The 21,053-nt window shown below is 42.5% G+C and overlaps 1 protein-coding gene across 1 annotated transcript in view; it reads right to left on the minus strand.

Moving 5' to 3' along the window:
• Positions 1-21,053, minus strand: part of PNCK (pregnancy up-regulated nonubiquitous CaM kinase) — a 47,970-nt gene that overhangs the window by 12,154 nt on the left and 14,763 nt on the right. Inside the window, exons 3-5 of the mRNA XM_075835363.1 lie at positions 11,694-11,825; positions 2,625-2,699; positions 608-746 (exon numbers count right to left, since the gene is read on the minus strand). Of these exons, the coding sequence (XP_075691478.1) occupies positions 608-746; positions 2,625-2,699; positions 11,694-11,825 (346 nt within the window). The remainder of the gene's footprint in view (positions 1-607; positions 747-2,624; positions 2,700-11,693; positions 11,826-21,053) is intronic.

A 21,053-nucleotide genomic window follows, 5' to 3' on the forward strand; every position in this document is an offset into this window, starting at 1 on the left:
ATATATACCGTATGTCCCTCACATAACAATATTTAGGGTAGCCACCTATAGGCACTAGAGAGACAGTTTTCTTAGTTTTGGAGCTATTTTGCATACAGTTTACATATAAAATTAGACTACAGAAAAGGTGAAAAGTGAATAAAGGTGAATGCATTTGTAAATACATTGTATGACTTTTTATTTTTATTAATCCTGCGTTATTTCCTGTATCATACTCCAGAGTTGCATTCACAATTCTACAGCCTTCAGAGCTGAAATCCTAGAATTCCTTTCTGACCCAATATCTGAACAGAGTTTGTTCTGATGATTTGCATTCTGGGTAGTCTGTACGATGATATAATGCAGATAGAACTAACTGTCCCAACTGCATTATGGAAACTCAGCTAAGCTGTTGGGGGTCTGTCTGTCGACATGCCGGTTGGCTGTTTCCATTGACAATCAGCAAAATTCTGAATGCAGCTTCTGTGTATAATACAGGCTGTAACTCAGGATCAGTACAAGATAAATAATGCAACTTTTTCTGTAGATCAATTCTTTCTTTATAGAGTATAAAGATATAAACTGTGATATATATACTTCTTGCAGGATTTACATTTTACTTTAATACCTTTAAGTCACGGTGTACGATTCCCATATCGTGTAAGTATTGGACAGCGTCCAGGACTTGTTGGATAAGCTGACTGGCATCCTTCTCTGTGTAATATCCCCGCTCAATGATACGATCGAAGAGCTCACCGCCGGTGACGCTGTAAGATACAGAGATGTCATGATTCAGGCTGGAGTCGCAGCAGCATTCAGTGGATTACCCAGCGCTCAAAGCCGGTGGGATTAGAGCACAGGAATTCCAGGGCTTGTGAGTCACTCGGTGTAACCGCTGTGTGAATGTGGATTAAATGTACTTCTGCCAGAGACCTGTAGGCAGCAGATAATGAAACCTGCCCGGGTCACTTAATCCTCTCTTTTCCTACCTAATTTATAGCCACATGCTGGATTTCACCATTAACCTTTTCTATCGACGATGTAGAAGTGATGTCATCGGTCTATTACTTTTTGACTTGTTTTTTTCCTGAAAATCATTTTTCTTGGCAATGATTCTTTTTTTTTAATTTTATTTTTTATCTGATGGCTTCCCTGATGTCACGGCTGGTGTCCTTTCTTCTTGTAATGATGTAGACACACACCTCAATGCTCCAGAACACCGACCTGTCAAAAGTTCTGCCTTTATAGAGGTGGTCACGCTTCTTGATAATTAATTAATCGTGTGCATTTGATTAGTTACACTTGACTGCTAATTAATCTCTTAACCCCTTAAGGACGTGGCCTAGTTTGGGGTTTAAGGACGCAGCAATTAATTTTTTCAGCTTCACATTCCGAAAGGCATAACTTATAATTTTTTCGTCTATGTAGCTGTGTGAGGGCGTTTTTTGGGGTACATATTTTTGGGTACATACAGTATAATGTATTGAATACATTTTACATACGTTTTGACTACTTTTAACTTTTTTTTTTTTGGCAGGCAGGCAGGATAAAAAAAAACAGCAATTTCTGACGTTGTTTAGTTGTTTTATTTTTACAGTATTCACCGTGTGGGATAAATAACGTTAAATAAAGTTTATTTCTTTTTAGAAAATTTTTTCAGTACACTTTGTTGAACTTTTTATTATAATATTTTTTACTTTCGATCGCTTACATAATACACTGCAATACTCCTGTATTGCAGTGTGCTATGCCTGACAGTGTTATATTTAGGGGGAAAAACCACGTGCTTTTACCGCAAATTGCTACGGTTTTGCGATGTGGTTCTCAGCCTTGCGTTTTTTACAGGTGAAAAACATTCTTTTACAGCTTCACCTGTAAAAAATGCACAACCAACAACTGTATCGCATAACTGCGTTTTTTCATTGTGTGGTCAAAGACTACTCATGTACACATACTCTAAATCGCTCAAGTCCATGGCCGGCCTGGGGACCTTTGTAAGACACCTGGCTGCCATTTCAACCCATCACGATCGTGTCGCGGGAACCCCTCCCTTTATAAGACCACTTAGGTACCGTGGCCATAATTGACCCCGGCATCTAAGGGGTAAAACAGCTGGGATCGCCGTTAGATCTGATCCCAGCCGTTGCAGTAAGTTGTTAGCTGTATTTTACCTCCCACCAGTGTCGCAAACATATGGGGTCATGCAGGAAGGAGTTAATCAACACAATGCTTGGGAACAATAGAAGCTTCAGGTTCTGCGTCAATGGCACATACGTCCTTGATATTCTTAGTCATTGGTAAGTGACCATTATATACTAATATTATATCTGTGTGCATACCTAAGCACTAAACCTGAACATGGTGGTTTATAAAAACGCAGCTTATACCTTTTTCTTGCCAAAATCTTTAGGCCACCAGTTATCCCACAGTATGTCTATAACCAGTTTTGGGCTGCGCTAATAAAGGATTTTACTCTAATTATTTGACCCTACGATCACATGCCATTTATAATACTGGTGTTGTGGTAGAGGGGCCATTTGGCTCGGTTCTACCGCTACCTCTGCACCCCCTATATTTACACCCCTGGCACCTACTGTTTCAGCCATGACTGGGAATATCATGTTTTTTCACGTTACAATACTTACAGTTCCATTGCCAAGTACAGGTGACTGGGGCTCTCGTGGATATCTTGCAGGGCCACAATATTTTTATGGTTAATCCTACAAAGAAACAAAATACAATATACATGGTGTTATGAACTAGAACATTAGAAGAAGAGAAGCTTGTTTTCCTTACTGGAACTCATTTCCACTACGAGAAAATTACTCACTTCCATTCCAAATTTTCCCCCTGAGAACTGATTTTGGGGATTACAGCTCTATAAGTGGATGTTGCATTTTAAGAAGGTGTTGGGAGAGGAGTTGGAGGCTGAGGACTAGCAGAAGGCTCTCTGTCTGCTTCCTGGAGGTTTTCTAATGAAAGATATCAGCTCTGAAGTCTGCAGAATTGGGAATGCAGCTCTGGACTATAATATAGACCAGACATGGGCAAACTACGGCCCGCGGGCCACATACGGCCCGTTAGGCTTTTTAATCCGGCCCGCCGAACTTGTCCAAATCATAGTAAAAACCTCCTTTTTTTTCCCCTTTCCCTGCAATGCCTACGTTTTCCCAATAGATGGCGCACTCAAAACACATTGACCGTTGTCCTTAACGCCGAAGGACGGATATATCCGTCCTCAGCAGCTGCTAGTTCGCGCAGGAGGACGGATATATCCGTCCTGTGATGGCGCGGGTACTGCCAGTGTACCCACGCGATCAGCGGCAGGAGCACGGCTGTTATACACAGCCTGGCTCCTGCTGCAACTGCCGGAATCGAAGCGCGCGCCGATTCCGGCAGTTTAACCCATTAAATGCCGCTGTCAATAGTGACAGCGGCATCTAATGTGTTTGACAGAGGGAGGGAGCTCCCTCTGTCACCCGATCGGCGCACCCGCAAACAAATCGCGGGTCGTCGTCGGGTTTCCATGACAGCCGGGGGTCTAACAAAGACCCCCAGGTCTGTCTTCCGCAACTGCCTGTTAGGCGATGCCGGAGGCATGACCTAACAGGTTGCCTGTCAGTTTTACACTGACAGGCAATAATGCTTTGGTATACTAAGTATACCAAAGCATTATATATGCGATCGGCACATCGCATAGTGAAGTCCCCTGGTGGGACTTAAAAAAAAAATGTCAATCAGTTAAATAAAGTTTGTTGAAAAAAAATAAAATAATTACAGTCAAAATCAAATAAAACTACTTTTTTTGCCCAAAAAGTGGTTTTATTCAGTAAAAGTGTCAAAACAAATAACACATACACATATATGGTATCCCCGCGATCGTAACAACTTGACCAATAAAATGAACACATTAATGAAACCGCCGGATGTACGGCGTCCAAAAAACCCGCAAAAAACAACGGCAAAATTCTCTCTTTTCTCCCATTCCCCCCATAAAAAATAAAATAAAAGTTAATCTATAAGTCCTATGTACCCCAAAATAGTACTAATGAAAACTACGCATTGGCCCGCAAAAATCAAGCCCACATACGGTCACATCGACGGAAAAATAAAAAAATGACGGCTCTTGGAACGCGGCGATGCAAAAACAAGTAATTTTTTTCTAAAAGGGTTTTTATTGTGCAAACATAGGAAAACATATAAAACCTTTACATATTTGGTATCCTCGTAATCGTGCCGACCCGTAGAATAAAGGTAACATGTTATTTATGCTGCATAGTAAAGGGCGTAAATTTATAACGTGAAAATTAATGCTGGAATAGCTGCTTATTTTCAATTCTCTCCTAAAATAAAGTTAATAAAAGTTAATCAATATATTGTAAGCATCTAAAAATGGTGCAATTACAAAATACAACTCGTCCCGCAAAAAACAAGCCCTTATACGGCTATGTCGACGTAATAAAAAAAAAGTTACGACTCTTGGAATGCGACCGTGGAAAAACAAAAAATAATCCTTGGTCATTAACGTGCAAAATGGCCCGGTCATTAAGGGGTTAATGTGGCGCGTATTTCTCTTTATTTCACTTTAATTTTCACTTCGTTTCACGTCACCATTAAGCCCTTCGGTTTTCAAAGAGTACAATATCAGCCGTCACTTTGCCACGAAGCATGCAAACTATGCTAGCAAGCAGTCAACACAAGAACGGGCGGCTACTGCTCAGAGGTTGGCAGCTAATTTACAGAGTCAACAGAACTTTTTTCTTGATAAATCACAGTGCGTATGTTATTTTAATCTATTTACATTTCCTCCTCCCAGTATCTGCGAAATAGTATGTAAATGCCATATCTTGCATATTCCTTGAGACAAATTTATTAACTGATAAGGGCTATTTTTCACATTTGAAAGACAGTTAATAAATTGGGTTGTAGTGTTCTTACTGTGCTATGAGGTTTGCACACACTACATTTAATGCTTTAGTATATCCGGCCCAAACACTCCCTCCAAATGCTCCTGGCCCGGCCCCTCTGTCAAATTTTAGAACCCATTGTGGCCCGCGAGTCAAAAAGTTTGCCCACCCCTGATATAGACTGTAACTCAGGACCAGCTCAAATAAGTAATGCAGTGTACAGTATTTACAAATACATCGCATGACTTACACTGTCTTGTACTAATCCTAAAGTGCATCCTTTGTCATAGTTCAGAGCTGCATTTACAATTCTGTAGGCTGCAGAGCTGAAATCTCACAGCATTTCTTCTTTTCTCAATATCTGCATAGAGCTTGCGATGTACATTATGACAATTGTCCTCTATATGCAATGCACTGAACACGTCTGCTCTTGCTCCCTAGCTTACTGTATCATAGGATATCAGCTAAACTATTAGGGATGTGTCTGTCAACAAGCTTTTTGACTGTTTCCAATAGGGAAAAAAAACAAAATCGAAGCTGCGGTGAAACTACAGTAAAATGTACTCTTTAATCATTATAGGTAAGAACTCATAAGCGCTGTAAAAGAAAAATTTCTGGCTATTAGTCATGAATATTCCTTGCATCGGTGATGTAAACAGTAGTATAACTTTTCCTGCCCATGGTATTATTTAATGCCACGTAATTAATGAAATTTTCGGAGCTATCTTTATTCTCTCGGTCTCTGAAAATCGCACGTATATAATTATAAGGTGGGTGGGTAAGGAAAAAAAATGGACGTGGCTTTGAGTAATTTCAGCTTTCCTCGGAGACCAGAGGAGCTACACCGAGTTCTGAGGTTGCCTTGACAACGGTAGAAGTTCTGCTTTTGGGCTAAGTATGAAAAACCTATAGAAATGCTGAAAAAGATCCATGTTTGATCATATAATGGCCTTACAAGACTACATTTCAGAAAAATAAGTAAGCACAGGACTGATTTGTAAGGCTTTTGGAGGCAGAACCTTCTGCAAATATGTAATGATGAATTTCATGTAGGCTGAAAAAACTGACAATTTGGGCTCATTGAAACAAGCAGGGGAGCCTCAAAATCAGGGTAGATGAGCAATAAGGAAATCTAGGTATTTCATGGTACCCACCAAGATCAAGGGGCCTCCATTGATGAATATCTAAAGTGATCCAGAGCAGTGCTGGACGTGGCTCTGAGCTTTATGAAGACCCCTCTATCGCCTCATCCATGAGCGGTGGTCACTCATTCATGGTACTGCGCCACAAAAATAAATCAATGGAAACTTTTTAAGCCCTTGTCATTCTTCTGAATTCCCATTCATTTCCACAGATAGGAGCTGTGCATGCGTTGCCAACTAGGTCAACTGAGAGTGGGCCTATGCTACTTGGCTTAGTAGGGGTTGGATACTAAAGCAGTGGACCACCCAGGATTTGGTCAATGTTCATTGCTTAACCTTGCCATGGCCATTCAGTGTTGAATAACCCAAGGGGACAAATCACAGTAGCCCTTGGAAATGGCTTTAGCATAGTGACCTTAGATCATATGATGACTATCCCAGCATGGACAAAAAGAGGCCAGCAGAAATATCCGCAAGCAAATATATTGCCTTCAGCTTTGTCCTTCGATACCGTAGAGGGGTAGTCTGTTGAGAAAAATCAGCTTTTCTCTGCTTCTTCACCAGCCAACATCGACCGACTTCTATAGGGGACCCGTGTTCTCCTGATTGTGCCCCCAATCCTATGAGATATCTATTTAATATCCTATATATATGCCATACATGTCTCTCATCAGCATACCCTTTAAAGACAGTGTCCACTACTGGAAGACTACAACCAATAAAATGTTCTCCGAAGATTAGCTACCCAGATATATGGCCTGTCTGTGTCCTAGAAGCTGTAGATAGGAGGAAATTTAGTTTAAGGCCTAATTCACACAACCGTGTTCGGTCCGTGATATACGGTCCGCATGTCGGCCGCATTTCCCGGACCGGACACATTACAGGGAGCCGGGCTCCTAGCATCATAGTTCTGTACGATGCCAGGAGTCACTACCTCGCTGCAGGACAACTGTCCCGTACTGTAATCATGTTTTCAGCACGGGACAGTTGTTCTGTGGGGAGGCAGGGACACCTAGCCTCGTACATAACTATGATGCTAGGAGCCCAGCTTCCTGCACTGTGTTTGGTCTGGGAAATGCGGCCGACATGCGGACCGTATATCACGGACCGAACACGGTTGTGTGAATTAGGCCTTAGAGTCTTATGCACTCATATGGACAACTCAGGGAAGATCCCGAATCCCATTGTTAATTTGTGTCAAGTTGTCAGATCCATCTGAAATCCGATGTACAATGGTGGACTATTTGTGGCATATCATTAGGGCTATTTCAGTACAGGGAACCCATACCAAACTCTAAAGACTAAACTTATTATAAAAAGGCTATGCTATCTATTGTTCTGAGGTATGTACTTAACAAACCTCCAGATGTTCTAAAGCCTGAACCTGTGCCACGGTCTTTGTCGCTAGGATTTAATAAGATGTAACCTTACAATCTGAACTCCAATTAACCAGGTCGTTAAACTTGGCTGAATACCAAGCACGAGGTATATTGCAGCCTTACCAAAAATATTAAGCTTCATATCCATAAAGAATATAATGAGATGTTTAAAGCCGCCACTTATCTGCAGTGCTCTCGGAACAGTAAGAGAACCCCCTCCTGCTGTGATGTAGTCATACACCATGTTATTACTGGATGTTGGAAGGAATAATGATTGGGATCAACGTCTTATTTTAGGATTGCCAGGTTAATCTGAACCCGCTGCTGGAAAACTAGACGCCAAAGCCCAGGACAGAATTATTAAATCTGCTTTTTCAACTATGGCAGAAGGGAAATTGGAAGGTCTCTTTGAAGACAATTCCCATTATTCTCTTCTATCTGCATTCTCAGAGGATGAGTTTGACAATCTATTTGCTTCACAAGCCTTTAATTTATGCTATAATGTACATTGTAGAAATGAATATCTCATGCCACATCATATCACCATCCTGCCTCTGCGGCAGACTGAATATTTCAGAGTCTATTGACCAAAACAATTACATATTGTATACCGGGGTAAATAGCCTTCTCGTACAAGTATCATTGTCCAAAATTTAAAGGGGTTGTTTTATCAACACACCCTCTTTCCGTATAGCATATGGGGCATATAGAGATGTCATAGAGGAACCATCCCTCCATGACCCATTGCAGAGAGGAACTGAAAACTGACTTTGTGAAACCGGCCTAAACTTGTATTCCAAAACAATATATTAGATATATAATCAACCAAAGCTTCCCTGGCGATAACATGAAGGTCACATGGGTTTAAGAAGCCAGACCCGTAGCGATCAGATGATCGCTGGGCCAGTTAACATTCATGGCACCAGGGCTGGACTTAGTAGTCTGTGACCTGTGCAGATGCACAAGTCACATCACTCTTTCCTGCTGAAGAAGTCGCCATGGCCCTGCTGGCCCGGTCATCCAGAGGTTGTAGCCCGCCACCACCTGATCCTACACTTGGTGTCAACCTTGTTATTGATTTGAATATCTATATATAGGCACCTCCAAGGCACTGTTTATGGTGGTGGTAATATGCACTGTATGGTATGGGCGCTATATGATGCGCCATATGGAAAGGTGCCAAGAAAAAGTGCTTTACAGGGAATCATCCAACCCAAGGCCAAATGTACATGGCATCTTCTGCGACCATGAACTTTGACTAGCCACTTACACCCAAACAAATCCAGTACATTTACAGTGTCACCATAGCACCCACACACCCCCTATACATCACCTACACAACGCACAGAGAGAACCCGCATAGCACCAAGTCCATAAGAGGAGTGATGTCAAATAAAGAACTAAACAAACCAGTCGTTGAGTATAATGCCCTGTTGAGCTGTAAAGGTCCACAATTTTGCCCTGGTCTGATTTTGATCTTCCCTTAATGTAATGTGTTAGGCAGCCATTAAAATTCCCACCCTTTTCTGCGATATGCGCTGTGTTGGAGCTGCTGACCAGCCATAATGGGCAATAGACAAAGGATATTTCAGGAGGTTTGGCATCAGCTTTGGTGCCCATATTGGCAGCAGATATGGATACCCCCGGTTGGCAGTGAGAAGTAGAACTAATAAAATTACCGAGATATCTTTATAGTAATCTATATGCGTTCACAGGTTTACAGAAAATCCTATTTATCCCTGGATATTGCTCCTTAATATCCACCGATCAGAATAATTACATTGGGAGAGGCTGCTTTCTATCCACACCATTGAGTCCACATTCTTTTCTACATCTTAAGAATGTCACTGTAAGCTCAGGATAATTCCTGAGAGTAAAATATTGTGTTCCCTGCCTCGCCGTGGTATTGTTAATGCTAGCACAAGACACCATATATTATATAGCGTGACAGGAACACGGAAACCTTCTGCAAAAAGAGAGAATCCTATTTCATCTTGACAAATGTTTGGCAACCGTGGTTTGTATTTTAGGTTACTTCAAGAAAACCTGTCAAAGAAAATCTAGAGGATAAGTAAAAAACAACTCTAAGGGGGTTACCTTTATTTAGCTCAGAAATTCCTGTACTGGGGAGTGCAGAACCCCAAAATGTTAATAATACATGCAGGAGTCCCGGGCAGGGAGGAGTCCATTCTCCATGTCATGTGCAGCCTTATTAGCCAATCACGGGATGAGTAGAGTGGACTCCTCTCTCCCTGCGATGGCAGTAGGAAAGATTTTCAGGTACTGATCTGCTATATAAAATAATTAGTAAAATAAAGAGATACCCCCTAGAATTTCATAGGGGACCTGTACACTCACCTATGTGTGTACCATAAGGAAAAAAGTGAAATGAAAGGGTAACTAAGCGTTCAACAAACTTCTGACGTATTATAATGACGTGTCAGAAGTTTTGATTGGTGGGGGTCTGAGCACTGGGACCCCCACCAATCGCTAAACTGAAGCGGCAGAAGTGCTCGTGTGAGCGCTCAGCCGCTTTGTTTATGTTCGGCTTTTTCCGGAAAGCCGATCTAGCGGAGTACGGGCTCATAGACTTTCTATTGAGTTCGTACTCCGATACATTAATTTCCGGAAAAAGCTGAACAGAAACAAAGCATCTCAGATTGGTGGGGGTCCCAGTGCTCAGACCCCAGCGATCATAACTTCTGACACGTCATCCCAGGTGGCCGTGCTGGAGGGAGGAACACAGACTTCTGGGTAAGTATGAGGTTTTGTTTTTGTCCTGAGTTGCGTTTTTTGCGGGGGAAATCGCTGCAAACCCGCCGCAAAAAACGCAAGAACTGCTATTTGTTGCGAGATTTACCTCCCTATCGAATTCAATGGGGGAAAACCTGCAACAAATAAGCAGCGTTTACGTAAATACAATTGACATGCTGCGAAATAAAATTCCGCCCAGCAGGTCAATTTTTTTGTTTTTTTTTCCGCTTAGTATTTACATAGTGTGTGGCTGAGATTTTTCTTATCTCATCCACTTTGCTGCTACTGTTTTTGCTGCGGATTTTCAGAAAAACCAAAGTATTTTCGCAACGTGTAAACTAACCCCTATGCTGCAGCTCTGCTTCTTCAGATCAGCTGCTGAGTGTCAGCACAAGCCCACCACTAGCTGAACAGGAAGTCATTACATGTAGAGCTGATTTCTAGTACCTGAAATATAGGATGGTTATAAACTACAGAATATTATATACTGAGCCAGATGAGCTTTAATGAGGGAGGATCCAGAATTTCGAAAGTAAAAGAGAAATATTAGACTGGGACATAAACAGCAGCCTACAGCACAGTATCACAGTAGCGTGGGATGTTTGTAGTACATACCTCACATACTGAGGCAGCTGGTGACACCGCGTTCCTCCGCTCAGACAATTACACATTCAGGAAAACGTGAGGAGATTCACAATCATATTACACTGTCTGTATAACACAATCTGTATTACAGCTCTAGTAAATCTACCTGAATGCGAAAGAAACCGAAGCAGTAAATCTACCCCTAAGCCGTTAAATGGGAAGATGCCCTCCGAGCCTTTATTGGCTTTATATTATCTTTCACATCACGTCGTCCTAGTAAGCCGATTTATTATTTATTATAAAAAGTCACACGGTAGCGTATACCGCACACAGATATAAAATCTAGTCCCATGCAAACACCATGGAGCTTGAGTAAAAACTTCAGGAACATTTTGCAAGAACTGTGTCTTAAAAAGTAAAAAAGCCCCACTTGCGTCTATTCCAAGGTGCAGAACCACAACTACTATGTGTGAACTATGTGCGAAATACTGACACAGTTACTGGTGAGGGGCCCGCGTGTTACAGTAGTAATGCAGACACTAATAACGAATGCGCCCATATTACATCCCAGCCTTACACTGGCTATATAGTCAATAAAAGTAATTCTAGCATTGGAATATACTGTATATCTATATACAGTGCTGGGATGGTTAACGTTTTTAACTTTTTCGTTTACTAGTATGTACTTTCTTACCATCTAGTATTCTATCTAAAAACACAGTACCACCCAGCATGTCTCTTTACGCAAGATCTCAACTGGAGGTACGCTTTATTGAGATTTTTTCCAGAAACAGCGCCACTTTTGTCCATAGGCTGTGTCTGGTATTGAAGGGAGCTGAACAATACACAGCCTATAAACAAGAAAGCTGCTGTTTCTTTAAAAAAAAAAAAAAAAAATCTTATCTCATAAACCCCTTTATGGTCAATATCTCCAGTGAGCTCCTTACTTTTTTAGAACGGCAATCTCATTTTCCACCACAGCTTCTTTCCCGCGTAGAGCCTTCTTTGGAATACATTTCAGGGCCACCAACCGCTCTGTATCTTTTTCTTGAGCCAGAACGACCTCGGAGAACGCTCCCCTATAGAGAAGACACAGGAGATTAGATCATGATTCTTTTATATCGATTTTGCATCCATTTTTTGAGTTTCCAAATATATAGGTCACTCCTGGCTCAAAAGGCTACAATGATGCCCCAGAGGAAGCCGGAGGGGCGAAACCCAGGGTCGGGCGAGACTGTTTGCCGTGCCGCTTATGCCTTTTATCGATTGTATCGAACCATTGATGTTTTATTTATTCTAACCTTGTGAGTATGGATTAAAACCAGTGTGTAGCAAAAGTTCCAGCGGGTGTTGCACTTTATTTCTCTTTTTCTACACTAGAGATATAGGATTTAATCCTGCCAGGAGCACAAACATCGGGAGACCACACGGAGCTCCGTGGAACTACAGGAATAGGAACAACCATTCACACCCATACTGGATCGCGGATTGTCTATTGCATATTGACTGATATTGTCCATACCGGCTACCTGTTGGTCTGTCTACCCAGTGCCGTCTGAGCGGTAAAACTTTGCTGTGTTGTACATTTTTTGAGTTTACTACAAGGATTACAAGGATGGGCACCATCTTTCTACCTTCAGCCCTCTTATGCGTGGCCCTACTTTGCCTGTTCTTTCCCAGACTGCCCTGTTTGTACCTAATTTTCCTGTATGAAGGATGTTGTGTATGATGGGAAGCAAGGTGAGACATTTTATCATTGTGCTGCACAACATAACTACTGGTGACCATAGCATCACCAATGTAGACTGCATGGTCCAACTTGCACAGTAGGACCTGGAGAACAAGGCAGTACAGGTGGTACTGTAGTCAAGGTCTACTCCAGAGGATTAAAAAAAAAAAGGGCCCCCACTTACCAGTTTGCTGCCCTCCGTATAGGGCTGCTTAATCCATAGGACAAAGCACCCCCCCCCCCCATCTCATGTATTTTCTCACTTGAAATGATCACGTGACTGGCAATCTGGGGGACATCTGGGCAACAACACCGGTGGAAACTCTTAGCACTAGGCCGTTCAATTGCGAATAAATGGTACTTTGAGCTCCATCTACTTAGCAGTGGAGGATTGGGTCTCTCATCCTTTTAATGAGAGATCTAATGGACATAATTATCGGGGACAATTCATCCATGTTAATTATAGCAGCTTAATACTTATGCGCTGTGATTATTACCCATATATACTGTAAAAACTTTAGCGCATAACACCTCCTGTATGACAGGAGGAGTGTCTTCTCCCCCGACGGACAATCACACTACATCTGTCCAGCCAGAACAGACGTTCCATCAACTTTATGATGAAAAGTCACAGGCAGCACACAACCAATACCATGTCTCTACACTTCACATATATTTAACGCATTGCAGTACAGCAGAGTAGAGCAAACTACTACTGGAAACAATCTAGTAATGGAAGGAACAGTGAGGATCCAAGCCCTCAAACTGTGCAATCCTCCAGTGAACCACAACGGGCCACCAGGGATTAAAAGGCATTTCCCCAATGGGCCACCTTTATTTTTGTGCCCCCATACTGCTCCACCAGATATTGTAAGCAGTACATGATCAAGCCAATTATTTTACCCCAGGTCACTTGAGACTATAACGTTGACCACCTGGATCCTGTGCTTCTTTAATCTATCATACTGATACCTAAGAATGACCATATACCTGACTACCCGAGACCAGATACTGGCTGTATGACTGGCTACCAGGTACAAGATGCACTGAACATTTCTACTCTACCGTCCGTACTTGGATGTTGGCAGTACCACTGACCACCAGGGAGTCAATACTGACTGTATTATTGACCATTAGGTTTCTAATGCTTAATATTTCAATGATCATCAAGGACCAGATACTGCTGTATAGGACACGGTCAGTGGTAAAGTGAACCAAATGCAGAATTTACCACCAAGAATTATATGCTGAATATCCACAGAGTTAGCTGCCAATTACATTTATAGTAACAACTCTCACACATTTTTTACCAATACTGAGCCTTCTTATAGACAATTATACAAATAATAATGTATGTAGCTAAACTGGCTACATTGAGAGCAGGAGCGGGACATGCTTTCTGGGTGCTCGAGACGCCGGTTTCATGAATACGCCCCCAACACCAATCCACAATTCTCTTATATATTGTCCTTTAAAGACGACATGTCCGCTTACGTGACAAGTCTGATGTAGTAAATACTTGTATTCCCCATTAAATAACTATTCTGGAGTATATTTTCTTATAACTCTGCGTTGTACAGTTCCTCTGTTATACCTCCTGGGTATTACCAGTTGGGGGGGGGGTGTCCCTACACAGTTTGACACTAGCCAATCAATGCTCACGGTCTTAGACTGTTTATGGACACGCCCCTTTAACAAGGGAATGGTAACAACAACACGCAGTTGTCAATTTATTCGTACATTTCTAGGAGGAACAACAGGAATTGCAGGGTTCTAAAATAGATGCCCCAGTCCAGAGTTGTGTTTTTATGGGAAATACAAGTATTCACAAAAACAGATGTGGCAGGAGAACTGACAGGTCCTCTGTAATACAAGGGAAGTGGTCACTAGACCCTGGCATATTTAGAATTACCAGACAAAGTGACCGATTGGCTGTACAAGGAAATTCAAAGACAGATCTTTATTATTTTTTTTCTAAGTAGCAAATTACGCCCCTGTGGTCGCCTACTCCACCTACCCCACCACCCTTCTTTATCCCGGTGTTGGTAAAAAGTGAATCGGGCTGTGGCAGGAGTGCGGAGAAGTCATCTGGGTCATGGCATAATTTTTTACAGCATCATCACATAAAAATTTGACATGGCAGCTTCCTTATTCACCCATACACCTGGATGTTTCGGCCTAGAGAATGGCTCATTTGGAGCCAAAATGTTGTGGTGTACGGGGGCTGCTGTTTGCAATCATTTTGTTTCTGGGATACATATTATGGGTTGATTACATAAAAACGCTAACAATTTTGAACAAAAAGTCTATGGTCAGTAAAGAAAACTCTTGTAATCATTTTTTTAGGGATTACGTCACTCCTTCTGGAACATTGAACTTGTATCCCCTTATTACATAACACAAGAAGCCAAATTCACTTGCTGGATATTAATGCTCCATCCACTGCCGTTTTCCAGTAATTGTTACACGTTGCTTCTTCGCTTCTTGCTTGTGACATTGTGCTCTTCTGAAGGGACATCCACCCACTCACTGTACTATGCTCCCAAGCCCACGCACAACATATCCCCAGCTCACTAACTCGCAGTCCTCCTCGTTAGCAGAGGGAGGCTGGCATCATTTCCCACGGACGATGGCACTGCGTGGGTGGAAGAGGGCAGTGACAACGGCACCCAGCCAGGCTGACACGATGGCAGGCAAATAAAGCGGAGACGGAGAAGATTGTGGATTAATCAGCTGGAGGAAGGAAAGCTGCAGCGTCCTACTCTCAGAATCCTGCTGATTTCCGTGATGGCAGCGGCCTCACGATACAGTAAATGTCTTGTACAGTAGCTAAGCACGGATGACTGGACTGCCTCCCCTCCTATGACACATTGTGGGCTGACGAGATAATAAAGACAGCAGGAGAAACATAAAAACATATCTACAATGAGCAATAGCCAGAAATATTTTGCCAGAGAGGATAGTAATAGAACTGCATTTCTCTGAGGTTCGGATTGAGTCCAAAACCCGGAATAAGGGCCTGGTTTGCTGGAGTAGGGGGAGAGATGGGTGGGCACCCGCTCCATCCAGTCTATGTTTTGGATTCTTTGGTGAGCCGAATTAGCTGCCAGCCGTGGGCTCCTTTGAGAAAGGTGTAATCTACTAACACAGTGCTCGCAGCCTGGAGAAGACGGGCATTGCCAGCCTGTGAGAGTCAAGAGTTCTGATATAACAAAGGTTTATTCTGGGCAGAAGGGCTTTCACCCTGATAGCTAGGGCAGCTATATGTCTAGTTAGAGGCTGGACGGCCTCAGGTTAATTTTGCCCTGTATTGGAAAACTGCTTTGCTGTGTATGAAGAAAATAAAGCTGGTTGCGGCCTGTTGTAACCCTAATCCCCTGTGTTGGAGGAAGAATTTTCAAACTGTACAAACTATGTTATCTGAGGGATGACGATCCTGTCAGCTAACTGGAGTGAAAATCCTACAGTCTTCTAAATCAGCGCTGTTAGGCCCAGTTCACACAGAGTTTTTTGGCCGTGATTTTGACACGAAAACTGACTCTGACCTCCCACTGAAATCAATTGCTGCTGCGTTTTTTGCCCGCAGTCCTCAATGGCCATGAGTGAATGAAGCCGCGGAAAAACAGCGCAGGCAGGTCAAAATATGCCTCAAAACTCCTGAAGGAATTTTGAGGCAGATTTCTTCTGCGTGCAAAATACTCTGTGTGAACTAGGCCTTAAAGAGGCTCTGTCACCAGATTATAAGTGCCCTATCTCCTACATAATCTGATCGGCGCTGGAATGTAGATAACAGCAGTGGTTTTTATTTTCAAAAACGATCATTTTTGAGCAAGTTATGAGCAATTTTAGATTTATGCTAATTCATTTCTTAAAGACCAACTGGGCGTGTTTTTACTTTTGACCAACTGGGTGTTGTACAGAGGAGTGTATGACGCTGACCAATCAGTGACTGATCAGCGTCCTGCACTTCTCAATGTTCCAGCCCAGCATGATCCACAGCACAGTGTGATTGTGCAGTGAAAGAAGCTGGGCTGGAACAATGAGAAGTGTAGGACACTGATTGGTCAGCCTCATACACTCCTCTGTACAACACCCAGTTGGTCAAAAGTAAAAACACGCCCAGTTGGTCTTTAAGAAATGAATTAGCATAAATTTAAAATTGCTCATAACTTGCTCAAAAATGATCGTTTTTCAAAATAAAAACCACTGTTATCTACATTACAGCGCCGATCAGATTATGTAGGAGATAGGGCACTTATAATCTGGTGACAGAGCCTCTTTAAAGGGAAATTCTGACCTTTTCTACTAACAATGTGTGCAAAGCCTCCTTCACACACACTATTTTTTGAGTATTTTTAAACGCCATGAGTTTTAGGAGTTTTTCATGGCATTTTTTACAAACGTTTTTGGTGGCGTTTTTTTTTTTCATTTTGAAACTGCATTTTTGTGGCGTTTTTCCACATCCTATAGAGCCTATGGGAAAATGAGCAGAAAAGAAGCATACCCAGAGCATGGTAGGTTTAAAGAAAAACACTACTGGATCCAAAAACACCGCCAAAACGCCACAGACCAAAATGTTGTGTATGTGGGCATTTCAAGATATCATCATAGACTTTAGAGTAACATCTGCCTGCAGCGTTGTGGACCTAAACAAAACTGTGAAAAACGGCAACGCAAAACGCTGTGTGATTTCATCCTTATCCTTACTGTTCTTAAAAATAAGGCAGGAACGAGGTGAGTAGGCATTGTAGGTGGCCGCCTAGGGCACCTTTGAGGGGTGGTGTGCAATTTATGGATAAAAATGTATCGCCTTCACCTTTTTTAGATATAAAAAGGACATAACTGTAAATACATTACACGCATAGACATAACATACTGTACATGCTCAGCAGAGCCAAACATGCATGTTACCGGGTGCTTGTGGGGGCACATTCTGAAACTCCTTAATTGGGCACCAAGAGAACTTGTGCCACACCTGCTAGCAAGTGGTGATAATGAAATATGGGGAATAATACATTTATTTTTTTATCATGGGAATAATATTTTATTTTCATTTTTTTTAATATTGGGAGAGGTTTATTGATTCTGCCCCAAAGTTAGACAGGATAAAAGTAGACCATACTGGCAGAAATTGTGCCACAAATCACAATGTGGACACCCACTGGTAATGCCAGTAAGTATGACACGTAAACACCGAGGGCAGTAATTGTCTGCCGCGGTCATGTGCCAGTATGTTCTGATTGCTCTGTTATTTTACAGCATTTGCTTTTTTTTTTTCCGAACTCTCGGACAACTCTTTTAGAAAGGTTATGATCATTATGGTCTCTACTTGTGGGCCTTGTGACTTTTTCCTTTTCACTTTTTGACCTATAGAGATGTAGATATGGGGGGTGCAGATGTAGCAGTCGCACCCGGGCCTTGATGTCTTGGGGTCTTAAGGCACCTCTGCCGCATAAAAAGACATTAGTATTATAAATGACCCATGGTAGTTGTTGGGCCCTGTAACAGAGTTTGCATTGAGGCCTAGGAGCTTCTGTTAAAGGCAATAAGACTCGGCAGGACATAAATCATGTGTTTCTCTATCTTATATTGTCCTATTAGCTGCATTTTTGTAGAAATACATTTTGGTGGAGCTCCCCTTTAAATCTCTTTTGTATAAGCTGTTGTGTCAACTAGTTTCTGTTCAGTATAACCAGCAATACTAAACTCATTTGTATTCTCAAAGCTTTCTTCTGGACGGGGAAATCCTTGATAGGATCTTTTCCGTTGAAGCAGAAGGCTCACTGCACATCCTCATTTCACACACAGCAGTCATTCTGAAATGCCGTGTTTGGACAGAACTCAAGCAACATGTTCCTTGACACTCCGGCTGTTTCTGACATTGTACAATGAGTGTGAAGCCGTTATGTGGAAAATATGCGGTTTGTATCATACCCCTTTTTCTAATTTGTAGGCGAGAAGGGTGGTATGACCCTTGGGCCAGTCCCTTGTTCTCTTAACACTGCAGTGCCTATAAAGACTGGGTGGCCTCATGCACACGACCGTAACGATTTTTACTGTCCACTAATACGGATCCGACGGCTATGGATACACATCTGTAGCCGTCCGCAATTGCAGAAGCGCACATAGACTTCTATGGGCGAATCCGTGCCCCATTTGAGGACAAGAATAGGACGTTCTAGATTTTGAGGATCATTTCTACGGCCCGGACACACATCTGTAAATCCATGGAAAGGTGTCTGTGGCCAATAGAAATTAATGGGTCTGCAATTTCATCCATAATTACGGCTAAAAATTACGGTCATGTTCATGGGGCCTAAGTTCATGCTACCCCCACACCCAAGTAATTTCTGAGATTGGCTTGATGCCTACACTAAACATAGGTAAATAGTATTTATATAAACTCTATGTGGATCCACTCGATGGGTCAGGGGAATAAGTATAGGTTTTTGTCATAGATGGTTATTATTTTACATTTATGATTGGTAATGTAAATATGTTATTACATTTTATTGAAAAAACAAAGTTCATACTGTTTGGTTCTCCCTTTCACATAATCTGAGCTAAGGTACCCCCTCGTAATGGGCCCACAGAGCAGCCATAGGGGCCTCCTCCATAGTATATAAATAAATGGTTGCAACAACCAAGGTAGTATGGGAATAGGGACAGCTTTAGGTGCATGTGGGCCCTCAGAAAACAATGTCCATGGCTGGCCTTATGGTGATGGCCTGGGCAACTGGTGATTGTTTAAAGGGGTTTTCCACCTCCTGACAACTGATGACCTATCCACCGGACCCCGCACCGTTAACCCGCTCCAGTGACCTACAGGCACCGGATGTTATATCACATAATGCTATGTACGGAGCCGGAAGCAGTTGGCTCCGTACATAGCACAGCGGCTGTGCTGCAGGTCTGCCCCTATTCTGTGGCCAGGGCCAACTGCTTCCGGCATGTTCGTCCGGCATACGGAGGCACCAGACCAGCTGATCTCTGCAGGGTCTAGGTGTTGGATTTACACAGATCATGTACTGATGACCTATCTGCTGGATAGGTCATCAGTTGTCAGAAGGTGTAAAACCCCTTTAATGCCCAAGCCTATGTGAAGCTGTGCTCGATCTGCTTAGTTTATTGATTGGCCAGTGATATGTAGGAAACTGCTTGGCGGTGATATTTGAGCATTTTACAGCAATATTATTTGGGCACGGTAGGGTATGGTTACTTGTATCATTGTATTATTTGGCCATTATATGGGACACCAAAGAGGGGGAATTGAAGGAAGGTAATATTAAGGGCATCATTCAACCTAAGGCTGGGTACTCCACTAGTCAAGTGTAGAGTATATTTTCCCAAATTGCCATGGACCCAGCAAACCCTGAGGGCCCCGATATTTTCCGAGGTTTATCTTGTGCTAATACTAGTGAAGTTTTCCTTCATTCCTTCATAGCTATCCTTCATTTCTTCCAAATGTCTGCTTGTCACATGACATGAGTAGCTACCCGCTGTTACTGGATAAGTGTTGACTGTCTCTTCTGGTCCAATGAACTGGGATTTATAGCTGTAGTTTATAACTTCCTGAGGGCTGCTGGTTGTCTCTTCTAATAACTCTACATAGATATTCGGAATAGTTCGCCTTCAGCTGCGGCTTGTCTACCCTGTGATCGGTAAATGCAGTCAGAAAGATAAAGGAAAAGGATGGAAATAACAAAGGACATGATAAAGGCTCTGCAGACATAAAGTGACGGACAACGGGGGAGCGTTTGTGACAGCGCTGTGTGAAGTGAGCGAGTGGACCTTTCCCTGCACCCGTCCCTCACAGCATGTTCCAACCGTTGTCATTCAGTCTGCGGGGCGCAAACACCCTCTAATCTGTGGTGTTGTCTCTTAACTGGGCAAGAGATGCTCACGTTTCTTCTTCTCCTCTGAGCTGCATGTTTCATAACCAGAAAGATGGTTGTGAGTCACCAGATGTATGGAGAGTTCTTTCAATAGTATGGGTTCTCAAAGCGTTAAATAATCTAAGAAATGTGAGCGTTGTGATGTTGCCAGAGTAACGAGAGACCAGAAATTATTCTACTGTTTCTAATCATATGACTGTGGGATGAAGATGTGGCTTGCTGCATATTTAATAGTTGAGGTCAGGGTGTGACCAGAGTCCTGGCAAGAGGACCTCAATGTAATATCTGTACCAACCCTCCCCCCAAAACAATTGCGCCATACATTATACTGGTGTCCTCTTATGAAAGAGAGGCTGTTGGGGCCCCTTGGGCACCAGGACCATATTGCGACTGTATCCTCTGCTCCCCCTGTAGCCGCTGTCTTGTCCTTGGTCTATACAATGCTAAAGACTACAACTACAGGTATCAATGTTAATGCTGACGATTATGTAGCCTTATGGTGATGGGATTTGATGGCTTTATAACTAGAGATAAAAGGATCGATTCTACGCTAATCAAATTCGCAAAAGTTTTGGATTCAGCGAGTTCGGATATTTTGGGGTTTGTGGCGCACGAAGCTGGTGACTGCCAGTGAGCAACTGCTGCCACATATTACAGGGATAGGCTTCCCCATAATCCCTTGA

This window comes from Rhinoderma darwinii, chromosome 8, assembly GCF_050947455.1.
Source record: "Rhinoderma darwinii isolate aRhiDar2 chromosome 8, aRhiDar2.hap1, whole genome shotgun sequence".
Taxonomy (NCBI): domain Eukaryota; kingdom Metazoa; phylum Chordata; class Amphibia; order Anura; family Rhinodermatidae; genus Rhinoderma; species Rhinoderma darwinii.